Source organism: Dipodomys spectabilis, unplaced genomic scaffold (genome assembly GCF_019054845.1).
Source record: "Dipodomys spectabilis isolate Male_0828 unplaced genomic scaffold, ASM1905484v1 ptg000095l, whole genome shotgun sequence".
Lineage (NCBI taxonomy): Eukaryota > Metazoa > Chordata > Mammalia > Rodentia > Heteromyidae > Dipodomys > Dipodomys spectabilis.
In genome coordinates this window covers 38,027,425-38,043,140 of record NW_024870772.1, presented here as the reverse complement: position 1 = coordinate 38,043,140, position 15,716 = coordinate 38,027,425, and the positions used below count along the sequence as shown (strand labels likewise).

General features: G+C 34.4%; 1 protein-coding gene across 2 annotated transcripts in view; it reads right to left on the bottom strand.

Annotated features, from left to right (window-relative positions):
• Nbea (neurobeachin) overlaps positions 1-15,716 on the bottom strand; it is a 532,882-nt gene that overhangs the window by 194,120 nt on the left and 323,046 nt on the right. For both annotated transcript variants that reach the window (XM_042685587.1, XM_042685588.1), the window contains exon 40: positions 2,298-2,441. In XM_042685587.1, coding sequence (XP_042541521.1) covers positions 2,298-2,441 — 144 coding nt within the window. The remainder of the gene's footprint in view (positions 1-2,297; positions 2,442-15,716) is intronic.

Sequence of the window (15,716 nt, the reverse complement as noted above, 5' to 3'; positions counted from 1 at the left end):
CTTTGGAAGAAAGGGAACTAAAAGTGAAACAGAAAATTGTTTGACATTTAAAGCTATAGAACATTGTGTGAACATTTAAACTTTATTAAAAGTAAAGCACTCCAAAGGAAAGTAAACATGAGAAAGAAGAATTCCCCACATCTCCTCAGATACTACATTTGGTGCCAGTACTGAGGCTTGAACTCTGGGCCTAGAGACTTTGCTTGGTTCGGCTTCTAATATATCTTGTTAATATTAATGTGACAGATTGATATTGATATATATTTCTTAGATACTTTTGATGGTATATTTTTAGACATAATTTACAATTCACATCATTAAATTAAATTAGGAAGGTAAATACCAGTAATTTTCATCTGTGAGATAGAAGTAAGCAACATTATTTTATAGAACTTTCTTAGACAAGTAAATATGAGATTATATTAATATTTTATGTAATTTTGGGCTTAAATTTAGATTCAGTCCTTTTGTGATGACAAAGCTTTCTTTATGCAGTGCAGTGTTACCAGGTTTTTAGGATAAATTATGAATAGTAAAGAATTCTGGTTTATAATTAAGTTCTCAAAATGAATTTTATGTGACATACCTCTCTCACAACAGTTGGGATTAATAAGTATATCTGGCATGTACAAAATAAATTTGTGTATTCTTGTGCATTATGCAGATGCTTCCTTTCATAGAATAGCCATCTTCCTCTGCTTTTCCTGGTTCACTAAAGGTTTTAAGCAGCATTTTGAGCTGCTCTTTAAAAAATGAACATTACAGATTGATGAGGAATAAGCATTGTAAGACAGTTTATAATGTGTTTCAGACACAAGGATCTCACTAAAGTATGAGTGAGTTGGGGCATGTATGGAAAGTATGGAAAGGGGCAGATCTGCTTAAAGGAAAATAAGGTAAAGGATGGGGTTAGAGGGGACATGGCAGAATGAATGTGTGTGGAATAGGGCAATCTTTATTTTCTAATAAGAATTTTGTTTAACATTGTCACTGTTGTGATAGTCAAGATTAATAAACTTTGATATAAATTTATTTCAAGAGTACTTCCATTATTCTCAAATGTTTGGACTTAGTGTGTTTTTAAAGTTTTGTTTATAAACATAATTTAATATTGATATGTAGCTGCTACTGAAGGAGAGAAATATAAACGAGTTATTAGACTGTGTCACTGCCATTACAAGAAGGAGATGAGGCAAATTTGAATTGACTCATTCATCTTGAATGGGACAAAGGACAAGACATCCTAAACTAAATTGTAAACATTTATGAAACATATGTGCTAGAATATTTGAATGAAGGAAGGCAATATTCTATCTAAAAAGTTCATGTATCCTGTTGGGGAATGAAAAATGTAAGACCATTTCTCTATTACTACTTACTTCTCCAATGCTACATGGGTCAAAATATAGAACTGAAGTAAGACAGCCACATTTTAAGATTCAAAAGCAGAAGAGTGGGTTTTGTTTGGTTCTTGGTGTTTTGGGAACAGGATTTGTCTCATGTAACTCAGTTGTCCTTGAACTCATGATCCTTCTCCCTCCATCTTCCAAGTGACAAGGTTACAGAAATGTACCACAGAGTTGAATGAAAGTAGACTTTTTAATCCCAGGATCTAGGGTATTTTCTCAGGATTACTGAATACTCTGAAATTATGCCAGAGTTATCTGTGCATCTTTATGAAGTCATTTGCCTTCATTAGATTCTCAAATTTGTGTGAAACCAAAATAAAGGTTATCTGAGCCATACCCCATTTGGTCATTGTAGATGCTGTACTAGACCTTATATCAGCACCAGGACTAGGTGAAACTGAGAGTGGGACGGTGAGAATGTCTACTAGGAATGGGGAATTAGCATTATGAGGCTAGAGAACAAAAGAGCAGTGAGGGAGAAGTAGCAAATTCCATGGTGACCTGGCCAAAGCAGCTATTCTTCATGGATTTTTAGTAGGTTAATAAGTCAAGGGGGATCTATCCTCCTGCTCAGCCTCCCAATGACACTGACAATTACATGAGGACAGCTTACTCTTTGTGTTATTTCTTCTATATAAAACATGGCTCTTTTTTTGCATAGAAAGTTGGTGTTCCTCATTTATTGCCAGTCAAATACACGTTTATTGGAAAGATCACAATCCCCTTCAACACTAGAATATGTGATACACTACTAACACAATTAACACGATTGAGCATTATGACACTACTGTCGCACATTTACTCATTAGGATACATTAATATATTAAAATGATTAATTTCTGTGTACTTATCACAACAAATAGAAAGAAAAGGTATTTTAAAAGTTACCTGCAAGATTGTCAATTTCTTTCTCCTGCAGAAGACTGACTGCATCATCATCTCCTTCCAGCATGAGTTCTGTCTCTGCGTTCTGGTTCACTATTGCCTGACTTCTGAATGCTTTCTTGGACTTCACTATATCTTCTTCTGTTCCTAATTACAATGGAAATACAATAATTTAGGTCATTGTGATTGCTTTTGTTTTCAGTGAGTATTAGATCTAATTGGATACAATTACAGAACATTTTAAAGTTCTTTATCTTTTTAGTATTCTATGACATTGGTCATATTATAGATAATTTCAGATCATTACAGATCAAAGGCCATTTCACAGATGAGTAAACAGGTTATGGAAGGGACATACTTTGGCAAGACAGCTATAATCCATACCTGAAGACTTTTCAGTGTTTGTCCACAAAAAATACGGACCTCACTTCCAGCTCAGTTTTCTGATGTCAGATAATTTTTACATAATTAAATGGTTCTATGAATTAGCTAATTAACTGACCAGCTGCCTTTTCAGAATAGAGGTAGGTAGGAATGAAACAAGAAAGCATTTATATTTAAGGGGGAAGTGGTTGTCACTGGGGAGCTATAGATCTATTTCACACTTTTCTTTAGTAACAAATAAACTAAATACTGATATTTTTTTGGGGGGGGGGAGATTTCCTTAGTTGGGCATATAAAGTAACATAAAAAAAACAAAATCAAAACATCAGAAAATGGAAATAAAGTAAATTCTGACCTGTCATAAACATACTAATCAATGTAAAAATTGAAAACTAATGTATTAGCATCCCTTATGGATTCTCTTCTCATACTTAACAAATATTTCTGTTATTTACATTTAAACACCTCTTTGGCCCAGGATAATGAATCTAAGATTGTACATATGTGTATGTGTGTATTTAGTTTATATATTTCTCATTTACTTTAATACTTTGCAAACTATATTTATAGATATCTTATTTCATATCACTTGATGTTGAAATTCAGTGTGAAGAAACACGATGTGATGTTAGACTATAAGCTTCAAAAACAACATAAGTAGGAAAATACCTTCCTGTTCTATTTACTGTGGTAGATACATTCCTGGAAATCTGAGTGAAATCAGTCCTTGTGGTGGTGTTCTATTTTACTTCTAGGTGATGGTATGGTGTCGCTATACAGGCAATTGTGTCTCCCAAATTATGACATATCTATGGCCAAATTTGTCTATGGTTACAATTCACAGTATTCTTGGGTTATTTCCCTCATGGTCAAACAGGAATGCCAGCAGCCTATCATTCTCTATTGATTTACTCAACTGGTTTTGTGGAAGTGCATTTAGGTGCTATAAAACAGTAAAAAAAAAAAAAAAAAACTTGCAAAAAAATTTAAAAAACTTGTAAAACCAGGGCTGACCTTCCCTTTTTCCTTCCTTCCCTTCTTTCATCCCTCTCTGTCTACCTCCTTCTCCTTCATTATCTCTTTCTCTGCATTTTTAAAATCAGTTTCTAAGTGCCTTACAACACGAGGCAACCTATTCAAAGGCCACTGAAGTTTCTGTGAAAACACATGGTAGTGACTATAGCCATTATCTGAAACTACTGCAGGGCTATGGATGAGAAGGGTATTCTGTCATTCCAACTCATTCTGGGTAATAGCATATGGAGAGCATAGTTAATGCACAATTTTAGAAATTAAAGTGATAGATTGTTAAATACATGTTTTGACAAATACTTCAGAGACAAATATACTATTATTATAAATCAATGTCTCATTGGGGAGAATAAAATGGTGTACATGTATATTCTCTTTTCATTGGCTTATAGATGGTTTTATAATTTCCGTAATGAAGAACTGGGAATAAAGTCCCTGAATTCTTCTGAACCTAATCCTAATTTTATTTTATATACTTATTCTCTGTATGTTAGGTACTAACTTAACTAGATAAACTCGGAGTTTGCATCGTTTAACAGAGACAAAAGCAATGATTAGTATTCCAGATGTTACTCTGGAAGCTTTCATGGCCATATTTCTAGTATCTTTACTTGGATGAATAATAGTAACTATTTCCCTGAGCTTATTTGCTCCTGCTCTTCCTCCTCTTTAGATCAAACCAGTGATTTAGTGGCAGCCACTGCTCTAGAGCAAGTTATCATTTTGGCCCAGAGGTTTTAATAGCTGCCTTTCTACTATCACGCTCCAGACTTTGTAAGCATAGTTATTACAACACACAAACTAGTGGATGGTATTTTTCTGCTTAATACTTTCTAGGGGCTGGGAAGGTGGCTCAGTGGTAGAGCACTTGCCTTGCATGCCTAAGGCCCTGGGTTCGATTCCTCAGCACCACATAAGCAAAAAGAAAAAAGCCAGAAGTGGCACTGTGGCTCAAGTGGTAAAGCGCTAGCCTTGAGCTGAAAAGCTGAGGGACAGTGTCCAGGCCCATAGTTCAGGTCTCACGACCGGAACAAAAAAAAAAATACTTTCTACTAACTCCTACAAATCAGTAATACTCAAAATAAGACTTACACTACAATATAACTGTGCTAAGTCTCTTTAGCACAGTTGACCAAGGTTTCTTGTCTACTCATTACCTGTTATCACTCACATTACCCGTCACCACTCCCCTCTTGGCAGTACTAGACCATTTACAGCTTCTAAAATACATCATGCTACAGGTGGACCCGTTGGAGCAATGAGAAGTACAAGTTGTCATGTCAAAAACGAACTTTACAACTTTGGTGGGGGAGGGCGGGGGGAAGATGGGAAGGGATGGGAAGGGGAAACAAAGGAGGAAGCTACAATGCTTGGTAAGAAATGTACTCATTATCTTGCCCATGTAATTGTAACCTCTCTGTACAGTATGTTTACAATAAAAATAAAATAAAATACATCATGTTCTCATATATCTATTGACCCATGTTAATGTTATTGTGAGGAATATTCCTTCTTCCATTCTTGGCAATTTCTAACTTGCCCTTCAAATACACTTCTTTCAACTGTGTTTCCTAACCAACTGCTCTCTACAGGTGGAGTCTGTTTAGTGTCTGCCCTCTCCTTCACTTTGGTAGCCTTACTGTCTGGTATCCAGCAGTGGTGAAACTAATATGTGCTTAACTAAATTTCAAGCTCACTCTCCCCATCAGCTTTTCTTCTCTAATTTCTTCAGGTAGATTTCTTTAGTCTTTCTCTTTACTTCTGCCATACCTCATAAATCCTGCTACTGAAGTGCTTACAGGTACTGCAATTGTTTTTAATATTTACCTTGTCAGTAGTCCAGATGATGGCTGAAAACAAGTTTGTGTTGTCAGTACTTTCTTTTGCTAGTCCTGGGGCTTGAACTTAGGGCCTGAACACTGTCCCTGAGCTTCTTTTGCTTATGGCTAGCACTCTACCACTTGAGCCACAGTACTACTTCTGGCATTTTCTGAGCAGTTTATTGGTGATAAGAGTCTCACTGACTTTCCTGACTGGGCTGGCTTACAACCTCAATTCTCAGATCTTGGCCTACTGAATAGATAGGATTACAGGGAGCCACTGGCTCACTTTTGGCTGCTCTTATAATCTTGAATAGATGGAGGCATAACGTTTGCCTGTAAGTCTGAAGTTCCTAAGATATATTAGAACCTTAGGGACTTGTTTCAGTGTGGAATGAACTGAGAGAATCTATGTATTTACATGAAAGGGAACTCAATTCTTTACATAGAAATCAGTGTAGTCCTTTAAGTATGACTTAGCTTAATAAAATAAGTTTTTCCTTGTATCATAATCATGTAGAGAAAAAGAAAAAAAGGTTTAAAAAACTCTCTTGTTGCCAAAATAATATTCTACTAATAAGGAAAAGACAGAAGAAAGAAGAAATGAAATATATTGAACTTTCACTTTTATCCCTTCGAGTTTTAAAGCACTAAAATATTCATGTCTCAAAATAAATGATTAAAAAATCCTGTTAGTACACTGAACTCATCAACCTTGTTGAAGTGTTATCGGCTTGTAGTTCAGTAAACTTCCTAATTTTATGGAACGACAGCCCCCATTTATCTAAATTAAAGTGTATGAGATCTAAAGGTGTTTTTCAATCACAAATATCCTTTATGAATTAGAGTTTCATTCATCAAAATTACAGACAAAAAGAAGCAAGGTCTCAGAGGGCTGTCTCATTACAAGGCTTGTAAACACTGTCCTTAGAAAGAATTGCTTTATCACCCAACAAATCAAAATCTGATTTGTAAGAGAATTTATTTGAGATCGTCTGTCTTAGGAAGACATGTTGGACCAAATGCACTTCGTGGTCTCTTCAGCCATTCATCAAAAAATTAACAAGTGAATACCATAAACCTCCAGAAATCCTTAGACTGATAAAAGGAAATTATGTGTAAAGCTAGATAAGACAGACATGTATGCTTATTTCCTAAAAAATTTTTAAACTGTCATAAAAATTTAGTTTTAGATTTAAAAAAGTCACCAACTTAAAAGATTAAGTGAAATCCAAAAGATTTGTTTTCTTTTCATAGTGTGTTACCAATACCAGTAAACATATATACTTGAAGAAGTTCTATATATGCAATGTTTCATTTCCTGCACTTAAATTTCTTTTTCATAAATTTACTTTTTCAAAGGAATCCATGCAAAACAGTATATTTTAAAAGTGAACAAAAGAACTAAAATATTCCTAGGATTGTTACTATTCTCTATTGTTATTACAATTAAATTATTGTCATTTTAAATATTTTATTGCTATTTTTAAAAAGCAAGATAAAACACAGAATTGACAAATTAGATACTTTAATTTATTTACAAACTCAGGTCTATCTCAAATAATAGGACTATCTTGAATTTTCAAAGAATAAGGTTCAAGAATTAGCTCATTTTCTTTTTATATCATTTTCTATTGATAAATATCATCAATGTAGAGGAAAACAGTATATAGTAGTTTAGATTGTTAAAGAAGTTATTATATAGTCAACTCTAATAAGAATACATTTGCAACCCTATTTAATCTGTGTGATTTATAGTTTACGGTTTACAATCTAGTTTTTGAGTATTTCCCTCCACTAATTTAACAATTATTCCTCTTTACAACTGATTTTCCCCAAGACCTGAATGCTTCTTTCCTTAAACATTACATATTGCCTCAAACCTTTAAGTCTGGTATGTACAATTTCTTTTTTTGTTTTGTTTTGTTTTGGGGTCCGGTTGTGGGGCCTGAACTCTGGGCCTGGGCGCTGTCCCTTAGCTCTTCAGCTCAAGGCTAGGGCTCTACCACTTGAGCCAAAGCGCCACTTCCAGCTTTTTTCTTTTTTGCTTATGTGGTGCTGAGGAATAGAACCCAGGGCCTCATGCATGCAAGGCAAGTGCTCTACCACTGAGCAACCTTCCCAGCCCTGCAATATCTTATACTTGCAATTTTCTTAACTACCTTCAGCTTCTCTAATTTTTGTATCTTAGAAACAGACTATACATGTAACATATTTTCCTTATTTCTTTCTGAGCCTTTTATTTAATTGCTATAGTGGACTTCAGTGGCTTTGTTTTTCTTTTTTCTTTTTCTTTTAATTTTATTTTATTTTATTTGTGAACATACTGTACAGAGGGGTTACAATTACATGGGCAGGATAATGCGTACATTTCTTACCAAGCATACTGGATATACAACCCATTATTTTGTTTATGCAAGGTAAGTGCTCTAATCTGGCCTATGTCCCCAGCCCTCCTAGAAGACTTTAATTTCTACAGGTAAATATCAAATAACGTGACAATGAACATTGCTCAGTAAGCACATGAAAACATAAACAAAATTCACCTATTAAGCATGTCCTACACTATTACTTATTGTTCTTTTTTTTTTTTTTTGGTCATGGGGCTGGAACTCTGGACATGGGTGCTATTCCTCAGCTCTTCAGCTCAAGGCGAGTACTCTACCACTTGAGCCACAGAGCCACTTCCGGTTTTCTAGTCATTTAATGGAAATAAAGAGTCTCACAAACTTTCCTGCCTGGGCTGGCTTTGAACCACAATCCTCAGATCTCAGCCTCCTGAGTAGCTATAATTACAGTCGTGAGATACTGCCGTCTGGCTACTTATTGCTCTTTGCATGTCCTTTATCGGCTTTTAATAAATGAGGAAGTTGTACTTGTGATTTACCATTCTTTGTTTCCTCCAATCCACATTAATTTTTTTAAAAAAATTCAAGTCCCTTTCTTAATTTCATATCCAGTCTATTAAAAGAGGAATAATTATATTTCAACATATTGTATTGTTGCAAAGTTAAAGTGAGATGATGGATTTTTAAACATTTTGAAAAATAAAGCAAATTAATGAGTATTCAGATTATAATGAGGATTGGGGCATAGGTCAAGAGTTACCATGCTTGTCTACCATGTGCAAAGGCCTGGGTTCAATGCCTGGTACTACACATAAAAAAATATAATGAGGGCTGGGAAGGTGGCTCAGTGGTAGAGCGCTTGCCTTGCATGCCTGAGGCCCTGGGTTCGATTCCTCAGCACCACATAAGCAAAAAGAAAAAGAAAAAGCCGGAAGTGGCGCTGTGGCTCAAGTGGTAGAGCGCTAGTCTTGATCTGAAGAGCTGAGGTACAGCGCCCAAGCCCAGAGTTCAGGCCCCACGAACGGACACCCCTCCAAAAAAAATATATAATGAGTACAAAGTAAAACTGACCAAAGGTATAATTAAAGGTTTGTTGCTTATTATAGTGTTGCACACAATTTATGTAAAGGGAGGGGGGAGGTGGCTATTTGACAATTAGAATCTCAAAAAGATAAAGCATGAGTCGAAGGTCACAGTACAATGCCTAACCAAATTAAGGTATTGAGTAATGGTCTCCTTTCCTTCAGGTGAGTTAGATTACTTTCCAACATGCTTTCCTAATAGTCTATTTATATTCATTACAATGAAATATGAACCTTAGTCTCCTTTATTGTATCGTATTGTCCTTGAGGACAGAGGATGGTGGTAGCGAAGGTGCTATGAAGTACTTTTAACACAGAGTGGAGTGTAAGCTGCTACATTCAATACTTTCTTTTCCTATAAGCATTTTATTGATTGTAAGTTGTTAAATAAATATGTAAATATCAACATGTATAATTCTGTTTCTGATTTTGTATATAGTAAAATCGTAATAATATGTTTAAAAATTTGGGTATTTGAAGGAAAAATTGCTTCCCATATAAAAGCTAGCACATTTAATATTAGTTTCTTTTTCATCTTTCTAAGGAAATCTTGGCAAAATGATTGGCATAATGGAAATTTATTTTAATTTCGTCTAAGTGTATGGTCAGGAAATTCTAATATTTCAAAACATCTAGAAATTAGTTTCACAAGATGGCATTCTTTTTCAAAGGATAAGTTCTATTGGTTACATGCCATTTCACAATATTTTTAGCTTGTTCAATGCACTTAGACAAAATCTACCATTATGAAAATAAAATAAAACAAAGTAGTCCAATTATTTTTCAGAACTAAATACCTCCTTTTAAAAGTTTTAATACTATGAGTATTTAGAAAAATGTTAAAATAAACATTACATTTTCTTATTACAACTCAAGTAAGAACAACAAATACTTTTATAGACCAGCACTTTTAGTAATTCTAAATGATATTATTTAACTTCCACTAAAAGGAAACAATTTTAGGACACATATACCTTTCAACTAATTTCATTTATGGTGACATGATCTTTTTCAGTTATTCATATGAACCAATCTGTTACTGAGATGTTTACAACTATGAACATTTTTAAAAAGGATAAAAGCATGGTTTTATATATTGTGAATTTTTTTTATACTGGAGTCTATTATTCAAAATCCTTTTATGCTGACCTTAGTGAAGCTGTGAGATAAATCTAATAGAAACATTGCTGTAATAACCATTTACAATCAAGTACATATTTTAAATTTAAATTCTAAATTTAACTTTGTATTTTGACTTTGCAGAATAAACAATTCCTTAAGAAACATAAATGATTATGTAAACATCCATTTTCTATTGAATATTAAGAAAAAATCGTTTCCTTTGTAGAATTTTCTTTTTTAGAAAAGATGCATTTCAGTAGAAAAATTCCAGTGGTAGAAAACCAGTTAATGATAATGAATAAGGCCCAAGACAGGGACACAAGTGGTTTTATCTTTCCTGCTGTTGTTTTTGATGTATTTGTAATGTGCTGTATGATTTTTTCTTTTGTATGTTCTCCCCCGTTTTCACTCTGTTTGATTCTGGTGCCCTGTATGTTGTATATCTATTTTTCTAATTTTGGGAGGGGAAGGGAAATAAAAATGCTGAAATAAGTATACAGGTTGACCCACTGTTACAATAAGATATTTGAACTTTACAACTTGGGGAAGGGAGGAAAGGGATGGTAGGGGCAAAACAAAGGAGGGGGTAACAATGATCTATAGGAAATGTCCTCGTTATCTTATTCATGTAACAGTAACCCCTCTGTACAGTATCTTTACAATAAAAAACACACAAAAAAGCACTAGAGTAAAAAGAAAAACACACATTTCAAACATCTTACACCATTTTTATATCTTCTGTTGAATCAGAAGCTTAATTTTAGCCATATAAAATTCTCATATGAAACATTTCCACAAATGAAATTGGCTGTTTCTTTTTAAGCAGACAATTTCTGCTTGCTGTTGCAAGCACACTTTAACTAAAAATTTGAATAGTTATTGAGCCAATTTAATAGATATGGATATAAAATCTGTAAGCCATCAAACCACTCCTTTTTTAGTTGTGACATTTTATTCTAAATGAATTAAATCTAATCATGATTCCCATGTAAATTCCTTTTGGTTGACAGAGAATGTACTGAGTAATCAAAAATAGATATTATCTGTACTACCATAAAATGAAAACCCTAAATACCAGGTTCAAATATCTGACAAACACGATTCTTAGTTGAATCAGTAATACTTATGATCTATTTTAGCACATTATTATATTACTTAAAATTAGAGTATAGTTATCATTGTGATTAGACCACAGAGGAACTTGTATAGACTTTCATTTGTTTGAAGGAGTTAATGTGTAATATATATCATACCTCCAGGCAAGGATCCTCTAGGAAGCTGGAGGAAAAAGGTTCAGTGGCTAATAAACATGTACCACTAGCAATCTGGGTATATACTAAGCTTCAATGTTTATAGAAATTATTCCAAGTATTAAATACTTATTCAGATCACTTATGTTTGCAACAATTTGCTGAAATTTACGAAAGAAGAGAATGGCTACCTAACACCAACAGTTATTGCTCAGCAGGAAAGGACATCAAGGACACTTGCAAGTAAAAGAATTGGATCAATATTAATGTGATTTTCATTTCATGCTTCCCCAACTCCAGTAAGCTGACAATATACTCTGATTATGTGAACTGCCTCAGAGTAACACAGAAAAGGTTATTAGAGCAAGAGGTGGAAATGGAATGCACTTTTTATATTGACAAGCCTGCTAATAGAGTATACTGATTTTCAAAGACATGCAATGCATTTTTAAAATTTGTTTCTGACAGCAAAAGGTAGAATTTCATTTATTCCTAATTTAAAATATTCATATGTAAGCAATATCTTAGACAAGAAGACCAACAAAGGGGATATTCATATAAATAATGGTTTTAAAAAATGCAATTAAAAAGGTACAAGAAAATGCTATTGAACTTAAGTGAAGCACTATGTAAATATGTGATTTTAACTGAATATTATATTCTTAATGGATGCAAGATAGAAAAGTGCATTCTATCCTGAACATTGGATAAAATATATTTAAAGTGATGGTAAATATCAAGTGTTTCTGAAATTTCGAGCAGGTATTAATCTGTAGGATTTGATTAATCATGAAGTTAGGATAATGTTTAATTATCTAAAATAAGATTTGATTACATTAAAAAATAACATGATACATTTTACTTGTCAAAAACAATTATAAAGCATATAGAAAAATTTGGCCAGTTTAAAAACTATCTAGGCATTATAAAGAGTAGAGATGGTATATTATTCATCCTTGTAACTGTTTGGTTACATTGTATTGAGTTTGAGGCTTATGATACATTAGGCACCGGAAAAGACTAAATAAATACATCACAATGGTAATGAGAGCTATCTTTATAATGTGTGTGTGAGAGAGAGACAAAGAGAAAGAGAAAGATGGATCATATGCCCTTTCTCCCCCTACACCTGAATTTCTAGATAGAAAGGAAAATAAAAGGGAAGGGGAAAGAAGTGGGGTGAGTAAAGATAAGAGTGAAGGGAGGAGAGGGAACAAAGGGAGAAGAAAAGGAGTGAGGGAGGGACAATAAAGGCAAGTCTGCATCAAGTGTCCAGAGGGGATGGTGGCAGATAAGTAGGATAGTGAAAGCTAGAAGTTTAGAATCCGTCTTAATGAAATAAAAGTGAACTACACAATGTGAAAGAGGGCTGAGAGGATGGAGAGTCTCTCAATGGCAGCGGGTGACATTGATTTTAGGAATGATGCTTAGTTTTACTTTTTGAAATCTGTCAAAAGTTCAATGGGAGAAACTTACTTTAAAAGTGGAACTATGGGAAATGGAATAGGAGATGGTTTGGATAGGTAAGGAACTGGCTTAGAGATATGGAAGGCAAGAGGCAATTAACAATATTTTCTTTCTATTTTATGAAAAAAACCCTACGAGATGATGCTGATAATAGGTTATTTAAAAGCACTTTTAAAAACACTAACAGTAGTATATGTACATGATCCCATTATTTGGAAGCAGAATCAAAGAGGATCTCAAGTTTGTGGACAGGCCCAACTACACAGTGAGACAACCAGTACAAAATAATATACCAAAAATATTAAACATATGTTTTTTATAGCAGGCACTGACGGTTTATTCCTATCATCCTACCTAAGAAGAATCTTGGTTCAAAGCCAATACTCCATCTCCAAAATAACCAGCAAATAGCCAGACTGGAGGCGTAGCTGAAAGGGTAGAGTATCAGCTAAGCAAGCAAGCATGAGGCCCTGAGTTCAAATCCTGGTAATGACAAGGAGGAAGGGAGGGAGGGAAGGAAGGAAGAGAGAGAGAGAAGGGGGAGAGAACTATGTGCTCTTAGATGGCAAAAACTTTCAATATTCAAATACAGAATGTTTTTATGCTACTCAATAAGTGCTTTTTAATTCACAAAGTTACTTGAATGTATTTAAAGTCTTCATATTTTAGGTATTCAACATACAACAGGTGGTTTGTTAAAATATTTGTTAACATAAAAATACTCTGAATCTAAAATATACTTTTTAAGCATATTTAATAAGTTAGTTTATCTATTTAATTTATTTTGGTGTGGATAATGGGCTTAAACTCAGGACTGGGGCACTGTCCCTGCTATTTTGTGCTCTAGGCTAGCACCACCAGACTTACAATAGTGATGAGACTAAGCCTTTGAGACTAAGCTATCCTAAGACTAGAAAGAGCTCACAGACACTTTCCTCTTAAAAAACAGTTATTTCATGGGCTGAGAAGGTGGCTCAGTGGTAGAGTGCTTGTCTTGCATGCATGAAGCTTTGGGTTCAAATCCTCAGCACCACTTAAGCAGAAAAAAGCCGTAAGTGGCGCTGTGGCTCAAGTGGTAAAGCGCTAGCCTTGAGCTGAAGATCTGAGGGACAGCGCCCAGGTCCAGAGTTGAGGCCTCACAACCAACAAAAAACAACCCCCCGAAAAAAATCCCTAGTTATTTCAAGTGGTACACCAGGAACTCATGCCTGAATTCCTAGTTTCTTAGGAGGCTGATCTCTGAGATTCATGGTTCAAAACCAACTTGGGTAGGAAAGTCTAGGAGAGACTCTGTCTCCAATTACCCACTAAAAAGCTGGAAATAGTGCTATGACTTAAATGGTAAAGCATTAGCTTTGAGCCAGAAAAGGTAAGGAGTAGTGCCCAGCCTTGAGTTCAAGTCCCAGGACTGACACTAAAACAAACAAACAAACAAAAAACAAACCAGCCAAAACAGTAACATAATTCAATTTTCAGTAAATTATTTGAACTATAATCAGATAATCTATTTAACTCCAGGTAAGGAGACCCAATTAATAACATCAACTAAAGTGGAGTTATAAGAACATCTATACAACTTTGGCACGGGCGGGGGGGAGGGGGAGTGGTGGGCAGGAAGGGAAGGGGGGAAAGATGGGAAGGGATGGTAAGGGGAAACAAAAAAGGAGGCAACAATGCTTGGTAAGTAATGTATTCATTACCTTGCTCATGTAATTGTAACCCCTCTGTATGGTATATTCACAATAAAAAAGAACATCTATATAAAAAAGTATATTAAAGTATCTATATAACACGCCAGTACATTATTAGGTAAAAAGAAAAAAAATCAAATAATCTTTCTCCTGTATTATATAACTGCAGACTGAAAAATTAAGTCCAATACTTTGACATAGCTTTTTTCTCAACAATGGTATTTTTATTCTGTGTCTTTCTGATTTCTTGATGACTACAAGTAGCATATTATAGTAGGCTTGCATATAGCATCAAAACTAATTTAATGCCAGATTCATTACAGAGCTGCTTTTTATTCATCAAGGTCATATCTTGATGGCTGCACAAGCTTAGATAAATCAGGTGTTAAGCAGACACATCTCTGAGGAACCTAAGAATGGTCTCATTTGCAGTCCTCGGCATATCTTATTATTTATTGCCAAAGAAATGACTGATTAACTTTGTCATCTTTGCTCCATGTTTTCCTTTCCTCAGGCTGAGGCAGCCTGCCCTGATCTGCAGCGCCAGATCAGACCTGTTTAAGATGATGGCTTTGATCACAGACAAGGAGGCCCTTGCAATCTTAAGCTTTGAAGAAACATTGTTACAGTGTAATTTTATGGAAGGGAAACAGAAGCTTAAATGATAACTGACAGTCAATAAAGACAATTAAACTTATTAAGATTCTGAACTATTCTTTGATAGCCATAATTTTCAAGCACCAGAAATGTATTAGAAGTTGACAAGTTTAGGTTTTACTTTGACTTAAGAACAATTTGCAAAACTCTCCTTTTCTACTAACTTGCCCTATTTTCTGAATTACCCTGAAGAAATAAACTCAGGAGATGAATTTATGAGGTTTAAAATATTTTCTTTATATTGTTCCATTGCTGTAGCCTGTAAAATCTGGGTAACCAATTATATTTTCACTTGTTTGAGATTTTACCATTAGAAAATACCTAAATAACACATTCACCACATGCAAAATTAGGACATTAAACATCAAGGAAAAAAATTACATGCCTCTAGGTTTTATTAATCACATTCCAACACCAGAGGGTGAGAGTATATCAAATCACACCAAATCTTTTGCACATGACAACCTCATAAATTATTCAACTCATTAGTGTTACTAAAAAGCATGAAAAACTCCATCAGTGTAAAGGATATTTTCCAACCGAAAAAAAGGTCAACTAAAAGTTTTAAT